Raw genomic sequence first — 14,660 nt, 5'->3', positions numbered from 1 at the left:
AGTCAGAATTTGAACATTTTAAGGCTGTTGGTGCATACCCAGAAAGACTGCAATAGTCTACATTCATTTCACACTCTAGGTATGGTATTACAGTCTTTTTCTTTTTTTTTTTTTTTTTTTTCCCCACTGAGGTCTAAATAACTGCAAGGCTTCAAAACAAAAACATAGTATTAACTGGCTATACCTTGAGATACAGCCAACCCAAATTATTGATGCTTCTGGGAACATTTGTACCAAGTGCACAGTTGAATTATAAATGATCCAAGAGCTTCTTTCTCTGAAATGGTATTCCATGATTCAGTTGTCCAAGAGGTTAGAGTGTAGGTGGTGCAGGCTAGGTTCTGGGGTTCTGCTGTCACAGCTTTTAAATCTTAGAAGTCCTGGTAAATAATGGCAGGTGAAATTGCCACCTGCTTCTAGGACCACAGAATGTATAGAAGATTCCTACACTTAGTTCAGCCTACTTATTCTATCAATGAGGAAACTTAAGGCCAAGAAAGAACTTGGCCAGGGCCTCCCAAACCTGGTTTTCTATTTGCCAATATGTTGTCAAGACACTGCACTCAAGATTGTAGGCCACAAGCTCTCTGGGAGTACCTCTTTTTCTCCTAGAATCTATACAGGGAAAGATTAAGACACAATTAGTATAGCTGGTTAACTTACAGAAACCAGAGAGTATCTTACTGTGTTTTTTATCATGTTCCTGCAGGTAAACAAAGCAAACATTAATTTTTTGAGAAAACTGGTTCGAAATGGCCCTGACATTCATCCAGGAGCTAATTTCATCCAACAAAGACATATGCAGATGAAAAGGTAATGATGGCTTGAGCACAGTGGCTCAAGCCTGTAATCCTAGCTCCTTGAGAGGAAATCATGAGAATTGAGGTTCCAGGCCAGCCCAAGCAAAAAATTCATGAAACCCCTTCTCATCCAATAAAAACTGGGCGTGGTGGCATGTGCCTATCATACCAGCTATGTGGGAATCATAAGTAGGACCAAGCTCCAGGCTGCCCTGGATATAAAGTGAGATCCTATGTCAAAAATAACCAAAGTAAAAAGGACTCAAGTGGTAGAGTGCCTGCCCAGAAAGTGCAAGGCCCTGAGTTCAACTCCCAGTACTACCAAGAAAAGGTAATGCTTTCCCAATCTTGTTGGATCTGTTTACCTTCTCACAATGAAGTTCACTGTCACCATACTCATCCATAGAATGCAATCAGGAATACAATGACTGACAGTTTGGCATGTGGAAGACACCTGTTTAAATGGTAGTAGGTCTAAGAGTCTCGCTTGATCTATTTGATCATTGTGTATACATCAGCGGCTCTTTTGTTGCCTGGCAATGTAGCGTTTTTGAGTTAGATCAACAGAATACCTTGAGGTAGGAAAGTAGATCGTTTTCCATGCTACTGGGTTCTCTGAGCTGTCTTCAGCATCCTCATAACTCAGTGGTACTCATTTTGCCAAGTCTGACTTCAGAGCGAGATGTACTGACCACCAGTGCCTTTTATCTCGTGAGAGAATTTTATCAACAGGCTCTGTGGGAGAAGAAGAAATAGTATGTTTGTGTGATTCTAAGACCATTTTTATTTCGTATTTTGAAATCCCCCTCTCCCCTACTAGTATTGGGGATTGAAGCACAGGCCAGGCAAGTACTCTGCCACATCTCCAGTTCTCTTGTTTGTTATTTTGTTTTTTCTTTTAAATAGAATCTTGCTATATACTCCAGGCTGGCCAGGAACTTGTATTTCTCTTGCCTCAGCCACCCAAGTAGCTGCCCACCATCTCAGCTATATCTTAACATTTATAAAATTAGGATATATCTTACAAGCAACTTGGCATAGTATAATAGTTTTTTTCTCTTGACAACACATAAAGTAATTTAACAACTTAAAAAATGGAGGCATCTGCCAAGCATGATTTTTATCCCAGCACTTGGAAGGCTGAAACAGGGATTGCTAGTCCCAAACCAGCCTGGGCTACATAGTGAGACCCTATCTCAAATTAAAAAAAAAAAAATGTTAGATTTTGAGGAAAATGGTTGAAAATGGCCCTGGCAAAATGTGATCATTGTAGAGATTAAGTCCTGACCTGAAGTGGGAGAAATCTGGTGAGAGAATTTTGATTCACAGATTGTTTATCACCTCACATTCAGGTTTTTGAAATATGGAAATCGGGAAAAGATGGCTCAGGAGCTCAAGTACGGTGACATTGTGGAGAGACACCTCATAGATGGAGACGTGGTGCTGTTTAATCGGCAGCCCTCACTGCACAAATTGAGCATCATGGCTCATCTGGTGAGTGTGAGATTGTCTTCATTTTCTTTTGAGTGCGTTTTCAATGCTCATGCGCTCAAATTGTCATCTTTTAACCTCCCTCTTCTCTCACTTTTTAAGTAAAACTTTTTAATTTCAAGCATCCTGTCAATATTTTTAGTGTATAATATAACTTCATACATAACAAATCAATGGAAAGAATCTAACTGAAAATTAGTGTGAAAGTAGCTAGCGTGATTTCACTGTAAACAAAAATAGTGTGTGTCATTTGTGCAAACATGTCAAATACATGGCAGAAAATTGCATATTAAATGCTAAAAGAGTACTTTGCAGCAGTCCTCTAGCTAAGACCTTAAAGCATGTATTTGATGATTTAGTTTTGCAATAGCAGCAGTTCCTTTTTCTGGTGATTTAAAATGGAAATGAGATGCAACTTGAATTTGTTAAATATTCATAAATCCTCCTGTCTGTAAAGATGTTAAGTCTGAGAGCCTTTGCAAGCAATATTTAAGGAGGTTTTTATGGGAATATTTTTTTCTAGACTCAGTGTTGGGATAGTTTATGAACATATTACATCAGTCTTAATAGAAATAACAAAGAAGTACTTTATGGTTATGGGAACTTAGGGTTAAGAAAAGCCTTTCCTTTCTAGAAACTTTTGCTTGACTTTGGGCTTTTTTTTTTTGTGTGTGTGGCACTGGGGTTTGAACTCAGGGCCTCATGCTTGCTAGGCACGCACTCTACCACTTGAACCACTTCACCAGCCCTTTTTTGTGTTTGGGTATTTCTGAGATAGGGTCTCAATTTTTGCCTGGGCTGGCCTCAAACCGCAGTCCTCTGGATCTCTGCCTCCCAAGTAGCTAGGATTTACAGGTATGAGTCACTGGCACCTGGCTGCTTTGAGGCATTTTAAAATAGAAGCTTGTTTGTTTGAAAATTTTCAAACATACACAAAACTAGAAAGAATAGTGTGATGAACTACTCACATATTCCTGTCCTCAGTATGCCATTATTCACAACAGCTTTTGCCATATTTGTTTTATCTGTATCTTTTTTTTTTTTAACTTGTGGTGGCTAAGGATCAAACCCAGGGCCTTGCACATACTAGACAAGAGTTGTACCACTGAGCTACATCCACAGTTGTGGGTTTTTTTAGACAGAGTCTCCCATTGTCTCTCAGGCTGACCTTGAACTCAGTTGTGATCCTCTATGTGTACTGATTTTACACATGTAAGAAAAACTTGTATAGCCACAGTACCTTAGTCATACCTAACAAGATCAACAGCCACTGATATTCTGTAGTACCCAGTCCATATTGAAATTTCCTCACTTATTGGAGAAATGCCTTTGCATAGCTAGCTTGTTGAATCAGGATGCAGATTGTACACAGTACACTTAATTGATGAATTTATCAGTCTCTATTGCTCTAGAGCAGTACCTCCTCCATTGTCCTGAAAAATGTTCCATGTTCTCAGTTTGCCTGTGGATGTGTAGCATCAAGCGCATCTCCTTTCTTTTATTCCTGTGAAGTAGAAATTAGTCTGAAGGTATGATCAAGAATAACCCAAAGATGCCATAAATCATGCTGGCTAGTTCCTTTTTTTTTTTTTTTTTTGTGGTACTGGTTCTTAACTTAGGGCCTACACCCTGAACCACTCCACCAGCCCTTTTTTCTGATGGGTTTTTCCAAGATAGGGTCTCTCAAACTATTTGCCTGGACTGGCTTTGAACCTCAATTCTCCTGATCTCTGCTTCCTGAAAAGCAAGGATTACAGACATGAGCCACCAGCACCTGGCTCTGGCTACTTGTTTTTGGCTTGAGGAGACTCATGTAGTCTGGCCCACTTTTAGTGATGCTAGAAGGTTAGGGATTCAGGTACTTGAGGCTGTAAAATAGAGCCCGATAATCTCTCTTTCCTTTTACATTTGCTACCCAGAATTCTTTTTCTTTTCTTTTTTTCTTTTTCAGTACTGGGGCTCGAACTCGATGCCTACACCTCGAGCCATTCCATCAGCCCTTTTCTGTGATGGGTTTTTTGAGACAGGGACTCAAGCCTGGGCTGACTTCAAACCTCTATCCTCCTGATTTCTGCCTCTTCAGTAGCTAAGATAACAGGCATGAGCCACCGGCACCCAGCATTGGCTTGAGTTTCTTGCTTGTTCTTATTTCCCCCTTTCCATTATTGTTATTTAATCACTTTCTACTGTTATTCTTTTTGATACTCGAAACCATGACATCCTTAGTGAGTGGGAGCTGTGCACATTGACTTCTGAGTTGGTTTTTGCTTCATAGTATTAAGTCATTGCTTTGGTTTGATCTAATAGAGCTTCTTGAATGAGTCCACAAATGATATATATCAACAGAATGTACTAAACATTATAAACTATCCCAGTTTTCCAGGAAGCCATTTTCATGTTTTGAAATAGAAGTTTTTGGATGCACGCCCTAAGTCCTTTTCCTGTTTTCTTCTTTGATTTCTTTGGTTTTCTATAGGCCAGAGTCAAACCCCACCGGACCTTCAGATTTAATGAGTGTGTCTGCACCCCCTACAATGCAGACTTTGATGGTGATGAAATGAACCTTCATCTTCCTCAGACAGAAGAAGCCAAAGCCGAGGCCCTCGTTCTCATGGGGGTATGTAGGGTGGTATGGCCTAGCTTTTGTGTAACAGCTCCTGGACAGGAGGGGAAGGGGAACAGACCGCAAGTGAAAACAGCAGTTGTTTCATTTCTTCCCCTCCTCCCCCACATTGTTTTATTTTGAGTCTTTGAACAATCTTTTAAAATGTACAGCAGAGAAAGGAGTTAGTGTCTGTAAAGAGTGCTTTTTAGGCGGCAAAGGCATTTTCTGACCTCACATATTGGGTTCCTAAGAGAAAATACATATATGAGGAGCAGCTATGAAAAGATAAGAGCATAACAATACTAGAGCCAGGCATGGTAGTGACATGTATAATACCAGCACTTGGGAGGTTGAGGCAGGAGGATCACACAGTCTCACTATGTAGTCCAAGCTGCTCTCAAACTAATGAGCTCAAGTGATCCTCCCTTGTCAATCAGTAGCTGGGACTACAGGCATGTGCCACCATGCCCACCTTTCTTTTTTTCAGTGCTTTAGCTTATATTATGAGCTGATAAGTTTTGCAGTTGTGAGTGTTCTTATTCTATAACAACTTGTTACCTTTTTTTTTTTTTCCTGCAGTGCTAGGGATTAAACCCAGGGCCCTGTACATACCCTCAGCCCTACTTATTACCATTTCTTTTATTTATTTATTTATTTTTGGTGGTACTGGGGTTTGAACTCAGGGCCTCATGCTTGCTAGTGTAGGCGCTCAACCACTTGAGCCACTCCACCAGCCCTTTCTGTTTGTGTTTGTTTGTTTAGCAGTACTGGGGATTGAGTTCAGTGTCTTGAGTTCACTAGGCAGGCCCTCTTGAACATACCCCAAGCCCTCTTGTTACCATTTCTGATGTGGTACTGCTAAACTATTTTGATTAAACACCTAGTATTCCATGCATAGTTTTGGTGGGGTGGGGAGGGAGTTCAACTCATCTATATTTTTATTTATTGGAGTCAATTTTTTTTTATTTTATTGTTTTTGTGTTTACTTACATGTGTATACATTGTGCCATCTCCCCCACATCTGTATTTTCAGATTTTTTTTCTATAATGAGCATATATTTTTGTAACAAAAATAATGTTACTAGGGATAATAACCACCAGTTACATCCAGCTAGTTAGATTTACCACCCAGGATCCATACCATGGCGTTTGGTTATAGTAACATATTTCATCAGTTAAAATACACAAATCCCTGAGTTTCATGGGAGAGCATTATCCACCATTGTGATTCGGTGGAGCCCACAGGGCTTTAATTTAGATTTGGCCCAAATTCCCCAGGAGACTTTTCCTGAATACACAAAACCATCCCATGCTTTCTGCTTCTACCTTGACAACACCTACTGTCCCACCTCTGAGGTTCTATAAACCAGGAGATAGGCCGGCAGAGTGGCTCAAGCAGTAGAGTGCCTGCCTAGCAAGTGTGAGGCCCTGAGTTCAAACTCCTGTGTAGACAAAAAAATGAAAAATTTCAAAAGGAGTAAGTGTGTCCTGTCCTTGTCCCCACCTCCATAGTCAAAGGATCATTGCTTCTGCATAGTGGTTTAGAATTAGGTAGTAGCAGGTGAGGGGGCCTTGCACTCTGGGTGAAGTGCCCAGAAAACACTTCTTCATGAACAAAGCTCATGAGCACCTACACATGAAGCAATCACACTCTGATACACGAAGCATTCATTTTTAATCTGTAGTGCTGGGATCGAACCCAGGGCCTTGTGCGTGCTAAGCAAGTTCTTTACCACTGAGCCACAGCCCTAATACCAAGAATTAAATTCTGTTATTAAATTGATTGTTGTTAGAACTTAATGTCTCAATCCAGAACTTTAATAGTTCCACCATCATTGTGAAAATACATGGACTCGATTGACTTCAGAGGTAACACTGTACTCCTTATTCACATAAATGAATTTTCTTTGAAGTACACTTGTTAATAACAATATTAAGTAAAGCCTTTTGTTTGTAGAATTCCTTACAAATTCCTGAAACAGTCTCACTCACGACATCATTGAAGAGTTGGTCTGAACCTCCAAGATCAATCTTGGTGGAATTTTTTTTTTAGAGTTAGTAACAAAACTGAGATTCAGGCCTGGCTCCTATTCTGCTACTTATTTGTTTGTGCACAACAATTTGAAAACATTGTGCTGTATATCTCCTGACTACATTGTGCAGCCAAGAATGGTTAATTTATTGTGCCTTTTTTTTCCTTCAGACTAAAGCAAATCTTGTAACTCCAAGGAATGGGGAACCACTCATTGCTGCTATTCAGGATTTTCTAACAGGTGAGTTTGTGAGAATCATTTGAAAGGATACCTGTGACTGGAACACAGTGATTCTCACTCACAATGATTCATGTGACAGCATGAATAGCTATTTAATGACCTGTGTTTATTTTGTTGTTTGCTTACTATATTTGCTTGTGAGCCTGTTTGAGGTATTTTTTATTGGTTGGTCAGCCACTGATTCAACAAGGACTCATTGAGCTCCCACCAGGGACTGGGCATTTTCTAAGCCTGGTATCTGGCCTAGAATTTCTCTCCTGTATTGTGAGACAGCAATGAATAAGACAAAGACATTTTATTATGGAGCTCAGATTCTAGTCAGAGGAGAGAGCCAGTAAGCAGCTGCGTGTTTTAATTTACCTGTTAGTAATAGCCTAACTTTATTTGGAAATAGAAAGCTTGTGTTTTTTTTCCCAATGTCATTGCTTTTCTTTGTTTTGTGTTGATTCTTAACATCCTCAGGTGCCTACCTCCTTACTTTCAAGGACACTTTCTTTGACCGAGCCAAGGCTTGCCAAATCATTGCTTCAATATTGGTTGGCAAGGATGAGAAAATTAAAGTGCGCCTCCCACCCCCTACGATATTAAAGGTGTGTGCAGAGTGTGTGTGTGTGTGTGTGTGTGTGTGTGTGTGTGTGTCCTGTTAGTTGGACTGTGGAGTGAGTGTAACAGTGTTGGTGCCAGGCTTGAGTACAATCAATGGGCATCCTGCCTTACTTATGTGAAGGGTAATTGAGACAATGCTCAGCCTCTGATTCTCTGGTTTCCTGTCCTGCTCTAGCCTGTCACCTTGTGGACTGGAAAGCAGATCTTCAGTATTATCCTTCGACCTAGTGATGACAATCCAGTGAGGGCCAACCTCCGAACCAAGGGCAAACAGTACTGTGGCAAGGGGGAAGACCTCTGCGTCAATGACTCCTGTGAGTTGAAGGAACTGGGCTGGAGAGGAACAGACAGGCATCTGGCAGAAAAGCAAGTAGCCAGGAATGAGCTTCACTGGGTATCTTCACTTAGCAAGCAAATCCAGTGTTTCTCCTGAGGCCTCTGGCAGGAAGTTTTTGGTAACATGAAGATCAGGTATAACAGGGAGAGGATTTAAATACAAGTCATCTGAGTCCGTTGGAAACAGTACAACCCAAAGTATGGTTCATGGACCAGCATCCATTGATTACTTTCTGGGACAAGCTCCTTAACTCATCCCAGATCATTACCAATCAGCCCTCAAACAGGCTATTTTGTGTCACACTGACTTAGCATGGACTTTGCTGGCAAGACCTTGGTACTAGAACTGAAGCTCCAAGACTCTTTACTTAAGAACTAAATGATAGAGGTTCTCTGAAAAGATTTCTCTTTTCTTTTTTTCCCCCAATACTGGGACTGGAACTTAGGGCCTTCACCTTGAGCCACTCCACCAGTCCTATTTTTGTGGAAGGTTTTTCGAGATAGGGTCTTGCAAAGTATTGATCTCTGCTTCCTAAGTAGCTAGGATTACTGGCACCTGGCTGAAATGAGGATTTTTCTTGCTTTCTATTGTTTTGAAGGGCACTGGCTTTACTTGGGTTTATTCCCTTGAAAGAATGCTTCCTAATATACTTCCTGAAAATATATAGAAAATAAATTCCCTGAGGTGTAGCAAAGGGTAGAGTGGGTGCTTGTCATGGGCAAGGCCCTAGGTTCAGTCCCTAGGACCAAGAAACCGCATATTATTTCTCACACAGACATACGTGTGCTGGTCTTTAAGATGTTTTTATGTCTTATTTTATTTTTTGCAGTACTGGGGATCAAAACTGGGGCCTCCGACATGCTAAGCACCCACTCTGCCACTGAACTACACCCGGGGTTCTTTTAGATTGCGTTTTGTTTCTTTCTAGATAGGAATTTTGTTTTTTTTATTTATATATGTTATTCATGAGGGTGCCTCTGTTAGTTTTCTGTATTTTAGGTGAATAACAAGTTGCTTTACAATTTACAAAGCATTTTGTCATACATGATTTACCATGACAGAAAGATGACCAGTGATATTGTCAGCCCCAATTCACAGATAAGGAGGATGAGGGTCATGAGTACACTTCAGTGTTAACACTGCAAGTTAACTGACTAAGGCATTCTTTTCAAAAGTCCCTAGGTTTTCTTTTTCACCCTCAAGAAAATGTTTAAAGAGAATTTCTATTGGCTGTGCTTTAACTTTCAGTATGGAAACATTTTTCTCAACTGCCTCATTCATTTTGGAATGAGGCAAAGCAACAAATAATCATTTGTCTAAATGCATAATCAGTTTTATTCTTTCAGATGTTACAATCCAGAACAGTGAGTTGATGAGTGGTAGTATGGACAAAGGAACGCTGGGATCAGGATCCAAGAACAATATTTTCTACATTTTGCTACGAGACTGGGGGCAGAATGAAGCCGCTGATGCAATGTCACGGCTTGCCAGGCTGGCTCCTGTCTACTTGTGTGAGTATCTCAGCCTCTTTATGTTAATGCTGCAGTTGTGGGAGTTTCAGGGGTTTATGACATTTTGTTCTTTTAATGTTGTTTCATCTCACACATGCACACACACATACCTACCCCAGAACAGGAGATGTGATCCACACTAAATCATTTGTGCTTCTTTTTAAACTTTTTTTTTTTTTGGCAGCACTGGGGTTTAAACTTAGGGCCTCATGCTTGCTAGGCAAGCACTCTTACTGCTTGAACCACTCTGCCAGCCCTTTTTTGTGTGATGGGTTTTTTTACAGATAGAGTTTCATAAACTATTTCCCCAGTACAAATAGTCCTTATATCTGCCTCCTGAGTAGCTAGAATTACAGGTGCGAGCCACCAGCACCCAGCTGTGTTTTAATGAAATAAATTCAGTACTGACTGGTTTACAGATTCGAATTTTCTTTTCACTTCTTTCTTCAAAATTCCCTATTGCCTACCAACTCCTGGACCTTCCATGATTCAGCCCTATCAGATGAGTCAGTATTGCCCTACTATATTTTCACTGTTCTCTTTCCTTTGTTTGCTCATACCTTGAGCATGGTGATTTTTGCATGTCCCCAAAAACCTGGATTCTGTTCACAATTGACTGACTCTGCCTTGGTACAATATTCTAAATTGAAATTATTTTCTCTCAGAATTTTGAAGGTATTGCTCTACTCTTGTTTGTGGCACTGGGATTTGAACTCAGGGCCTATACCTTGAGCCACTCCACCAGCCCTTTTTAGTGATTTTTTTTTTTGTAGATAGGGACTCACAAACTATTTCCCTAGGCTGGCTTCCAATCACAATCCTCCTAAACTCTGCCTCCTGAGTAGCTAGGATTATAGATATGAATCACTGGCGCCCAACTGCTCTACTCTAACTTTCAGAGTTGCTGTTAAAGTGTACTTCCATTCTTTTTTTCATTATTTATTAATAGAGTATTTATTAGTTTCTGTAATCAAACCCACATAGATAAGACTTTGTACGTTTCCTGTATGGGAAAAAATTAGACTAATATGGCTATTAATTTCTGTACAATGCCAACTAAGTGTGTAACCATTTTTATTCCCACATTTTGTTTTAGAACTGGTTTTCCACTCTGAAAACTTAACAACCCTCTGCCCTTGTTCTAAAAGTTCAGAACAATATTCCCTTGGTGTGGGCATTTTTTTATTTATTGTACTAATTACTCAGTATACTCTTTAATCTGTGGTAGTATGCCCTTCAGTTTTAGAAGTTTTCCTGTGTTATTTCTTTATTAATTTTCTCTCCTTTACTTTCCTGAACTTCTCTCTCTTTTTTTTTTATTGTTTTATTATTCATATGTGCATACAAGGCTTGGGTCATTTCTCCCCTTACCCCCACCCCCTCCCTTACCACCCACTCCACCCCTTCCCTCTCCCCCCCATCACCTCAATATCTGGCAGAAACTATTTTGCCCTTATCTCTAATTTTGTTGAAGAGCCTGAACTTCTCTTAATTCTTGAGTTGATTCTCTAATTTTCTTCTTTTCTCTTTTAACACTGATGTTGATATTTTTTAAAATGTTTTCTCTATCATGCATTTAAATTCCAATCATTTTTCATTATTCTTATTTACAAGTAGCTGGGGCTTTTTGTTTATCTAGTTTTGGATTTTTTTGACTGCCCTCTGGATCTCTGGATATATCTTCTCTTATTACTCATGAATATTATTCATGGTTTTATTGTGTCTTTGCCCCCTGAATTTTGTTATATTTTAGTTTTTTCCCCCCAACATTTGTTGTCTTCTGTCTTTCATGTTAAAAACTGTCCTGGAATATCTGATGGTCTCTGGCTATCTGTTCACATTTTAGATTTGAGGCTCTGAAACAGGGATTGGAAATGGAGCAAATTGGTTAATGAAGTTCTCAACTCTTGTGTTGTTGAGCTGGGAGATAGCTTTCTTCCTGAGGGACTACCACATATCCCTGTCAGTAGCACTTTTCTCAAGGGAGGCTTGATTTCTTCAGAGGTGTCTCTTCCAGTCTAAATCTTCTACCCAGTGAATTAGAGACCTGGCTGCCAGAATCCTGAGAGCTGGACAGGGAAAAGGGGCTTAGGGCTTTCCACCATGAAATATACAGGCTTTCCCTCAGTGCCCTCATTTTCAATCATCCAATCTGTCTGTGCCTGACATCCCTGAATCAAGATCCACTGGTTTAGCAGGAACCAGTGGCCCAATGCCTATAATCCTAGTTATTCAGGAGACAGAGATCAGGAGGATTGTGGTTCGAAGCCAGCTTGGGCAAATAATTTGTGAGACCCTATCTCGAAAAAACCCTTCAGAGAAAAAGGGCTGGTGGAGTGGCTGAAGGTGTAGGCCCTGAGCTCAAGCCCCAGTACTGCAAAAAACAAACAGAAAAAGATCCACTGGTTTGTTTCCTTCTTGGGGGGAATCATCTCCCATCTCTCACAGGGATGAGGGTTGGAGCCTATTCCTCACATGGACTTCACCAGGTTTTCTTGTTTTCAGCACATTCGTCTTTAGAGTCTGTAGAACCTGTTTTTGTCATTTCTAAGCCTTTTTAGGCTGGTCAGTCTTTCACCTGCAGACACTATCAGGCATCTCGTTTACCACTCAACTAAGCAAGTGACCATCCATCCACCCACTTTATTTCTTCATACATTATGGTTGGGATTATTGTTGATGCCTAGTTCCATCAAAGGTGGAGTTTTACATTTACCTCTTTGTTTTGGATGCTGGGGATTGAATCCAAACTTCATACATGCTAAGCATGTGACCTACTGCTGAACCACACCCCAGCATCTACATTTACTTGTTGGCGTTTTTTTTGTTTTGTTTTGCTTGTTTTTATGGTTCTGGGGCTTGCACTCAGAGCTTCTCACCTGTAAAGCAAGCACTTTACCACTTGAGCCACACTTTGAGTCCATTTTGCTGTCATTATTTTGGAGGAGGGGATCTCGCAAACTATTTGCCCTGGCTGGCCTCAAACGTATCCTCCTTATCTTGTCCTCCCAAATAGCTAGGATTACAGGCATGAACTACCAGCACCCATTTTACTTTTACTTATTTTCTGTTTGAGTTACTTCTGGGAAGAGAAGGAGGGCAGACAGGTTTCTTCCATGCCAACTTAGAGCCAGACTGACTCACTTTCCATAGCTTTCATCTCAGGCTGTGCTTTAGTATTTTGTGTTTTTCTGCTTTATGTTAAAGTTAGTTGGGGACATTATTTTGTTCCACCATGGGTTGTAAGGTCTCAGGAGCCAGTGAGTCATTCTTTTTGTATAATTCCCTAGGGAGTGAGACAGGAAGCTTTTATCTAATGGATTGTGAAAAATTATGTGAAGATAAGCACTTTCTTATACATCAAATACTTTGGTGAGGTGTAGCCCAGTGGAATGCTTGCTTAGTATATGCAGGGCCCTGGGTTCCATCCCAGCATGGCCAAAGAGGGAGACAGAGTGGGGTGGGGGTACAGGGAAGAGAAGGGAAGGAGGGATGGAAGGAGAAAAGAAAGGAAAGGAAAGAAATTGCCAAACTATACATAGTTTCTACACAGCATCCCCTCTTGGTGGTTTGGCTTGTCACAATTTCAGTTACTGTGGTCTCACAAAGGGTAAGGAATACAGTAAGGTATTTTGAAAGAGATCACATTCACGTAAGTTTTTTTACAGTGTACTGCTATAATTGTTCTAGCTTATTATTAGTTGTCAATTTCTTATTGAGCCTAATTTAAATTAAACTGTATCATAGGTATGTATGTGTGTTTAGGGAAAAAACACAGTTTATATAAGGTTTGGTACTCTGCAGTTCCAGGCATGCAGCAATTTTGGAAGATGTCCTCCACAGATAAGGAAGACTACTATGTTGTGCAAACTATATGTAGTAGGTGTAAGCTCTACCACGTAGCTTTACTGAGCAGTATTTTATTTTTGGCTCTCTTTCCCTACCTGCCAACTCTTCTATAGCTAACCGCGGGTTCTCAATTGGGATTGGTGATGTCACACCTGGCCAGGGACTGTTGAAGGCTAAGTATGAGTTACTGAATGCTGGCTACAAAAAATGTGATGAGTACATTGAAGCCCTGAACACTGGCAAGCTGCAGCAGCAGCCTGGCTGCACTGCTGAGGAGACGCTGGAGGTGAGAGCAGCCTGACTGGTTCTGGTCAGCATGTCGTGCTCATGGTGGCTAAAAGGGTAGCCACGGGGACAGTGGCAAAGGAGCGGGAAGGAAGACATTCCTTTTTGGCACTGAGCTGCCCATATAGGTTCTTACTTATTTACTACGGCAAGGCCTCGGATCAGCTCCTTTACTCCCATCCAGCTTTTACAGTCAGAGGAGAAAAACACAGCCATGTGTCCATTCAGCCATACAAGGCTGCTCCTGACCCAGTCTCGCACTCAGGCCCCCCTGCCTGTACTTCAGTGTATTTCCAGCGCCCTTCAGTAGAAACCACTCCACAGCTAGCTCTGTGATGGGTGGTCATTAAGAGACTTCAGTACAGGATGGGGAACATTCCTGTCTGATAGTCAAATGCCCAGCCCACTGCTCCTTGCATGTGAACAGCTTAAGGGAGAGCTCAGCTAGCATGAGTCAGAATCAGAATTACCACCATAGTTTCTGGGAGCCCGAAACTCTGAAGCAGCCAGATCAGCAGTGGGAAAGCATGAGAGGTTTGAGATAATCTCACTGTGTAGCCCAGGCTGGCCTTTGAACTCATGGTGCCCCTGCCTTGGACCTGGAGTCTGTGATTACAAGCATGTGCCTCCAAATCTGGCTTAGCACCATAGTATTGCCTGGCTCTCTTCTGTCCCCCCATGGCCTGTGGTTTTGATCTTTTGCTTACTGAAGTGTAGAAGAAAGACTCTTTAAGCATTTAAGTTTTCTGATAAAATTTTTTGAAACAGGAAGTAATCAGAATTGTGTGAGATATTTGCCATTAACTTCTTGTTTTTTCTTTTTTGAGGCAGGGTCTTACTATGTAGCCCATGCTTCCTTAGCCTCCTGAGTGCTAAGATTCACCACACCCAGCCAATTAACTC

General features: G+C 41.0%; 1 protein-coding gene across 2 annotated transcripts in view; it reads left to right on the top strand.

Annotated features, from left to right (window-relative positions):
- The window catches only part of Polr3a (RNA polymerase III subunit A), a 60,101-nt gene that overhangs the window by 9,196 nt on the left and 36,245 nt on the right, over window positions 1-14,660 (top strand). For both annotated transcript variants that reach the window (XM_074079279.1, XM_020157363.2), the window contains exons 9-16: window positions 710-813; window positions 2,153-2,294; window positions 4,768-4,908; window positions 7,100-7,169; window positions 7,632-7,759; window positions 7,951-8,089; window positions 9,459-9,623; window positions 13,586-13,758. In XM_074079279.1, the coding sequence (XP_073935380.1) occupies window positions 710-813; window positions 2,153-2,294; window positions 4,768-4,908; window positions 7,100-7,169; window positions 7,632-7,759; window positions 7,951-8,089; window positions 9,459-9,623; window positions 13,586-13,758 (1,062 nt within the window). The remainder of the gene's footprint in view (window positions 1-709; window positions 814-2,152; window positions 2,295-4,767; window positions 4,909-7,099; window positions 7,170-7,631; window positions 7,760-7,950; window positions 8,090-9,458; window positions 9,624-13,585; window positions 13,759-14,660) is intronic.

Source organism: Castor canadensis, chromosome 7, assembly GCF_047511655.1.
Source record: "Castor canadensis chromosome 7, mCasCan1.hap1v2, whole genome shotgun sequence".
Lineage (NCBI taxonomy): Eukaryota > Metazoa > Chordata > Mammalia > Rodentia > Castoridae > Castor > Castor canadensis.
The sequence above is the reverse complement of the archived record's forward strand: the minus strand, read 5'-3'. Positions and strand labels throughout refer to the sequence as shown.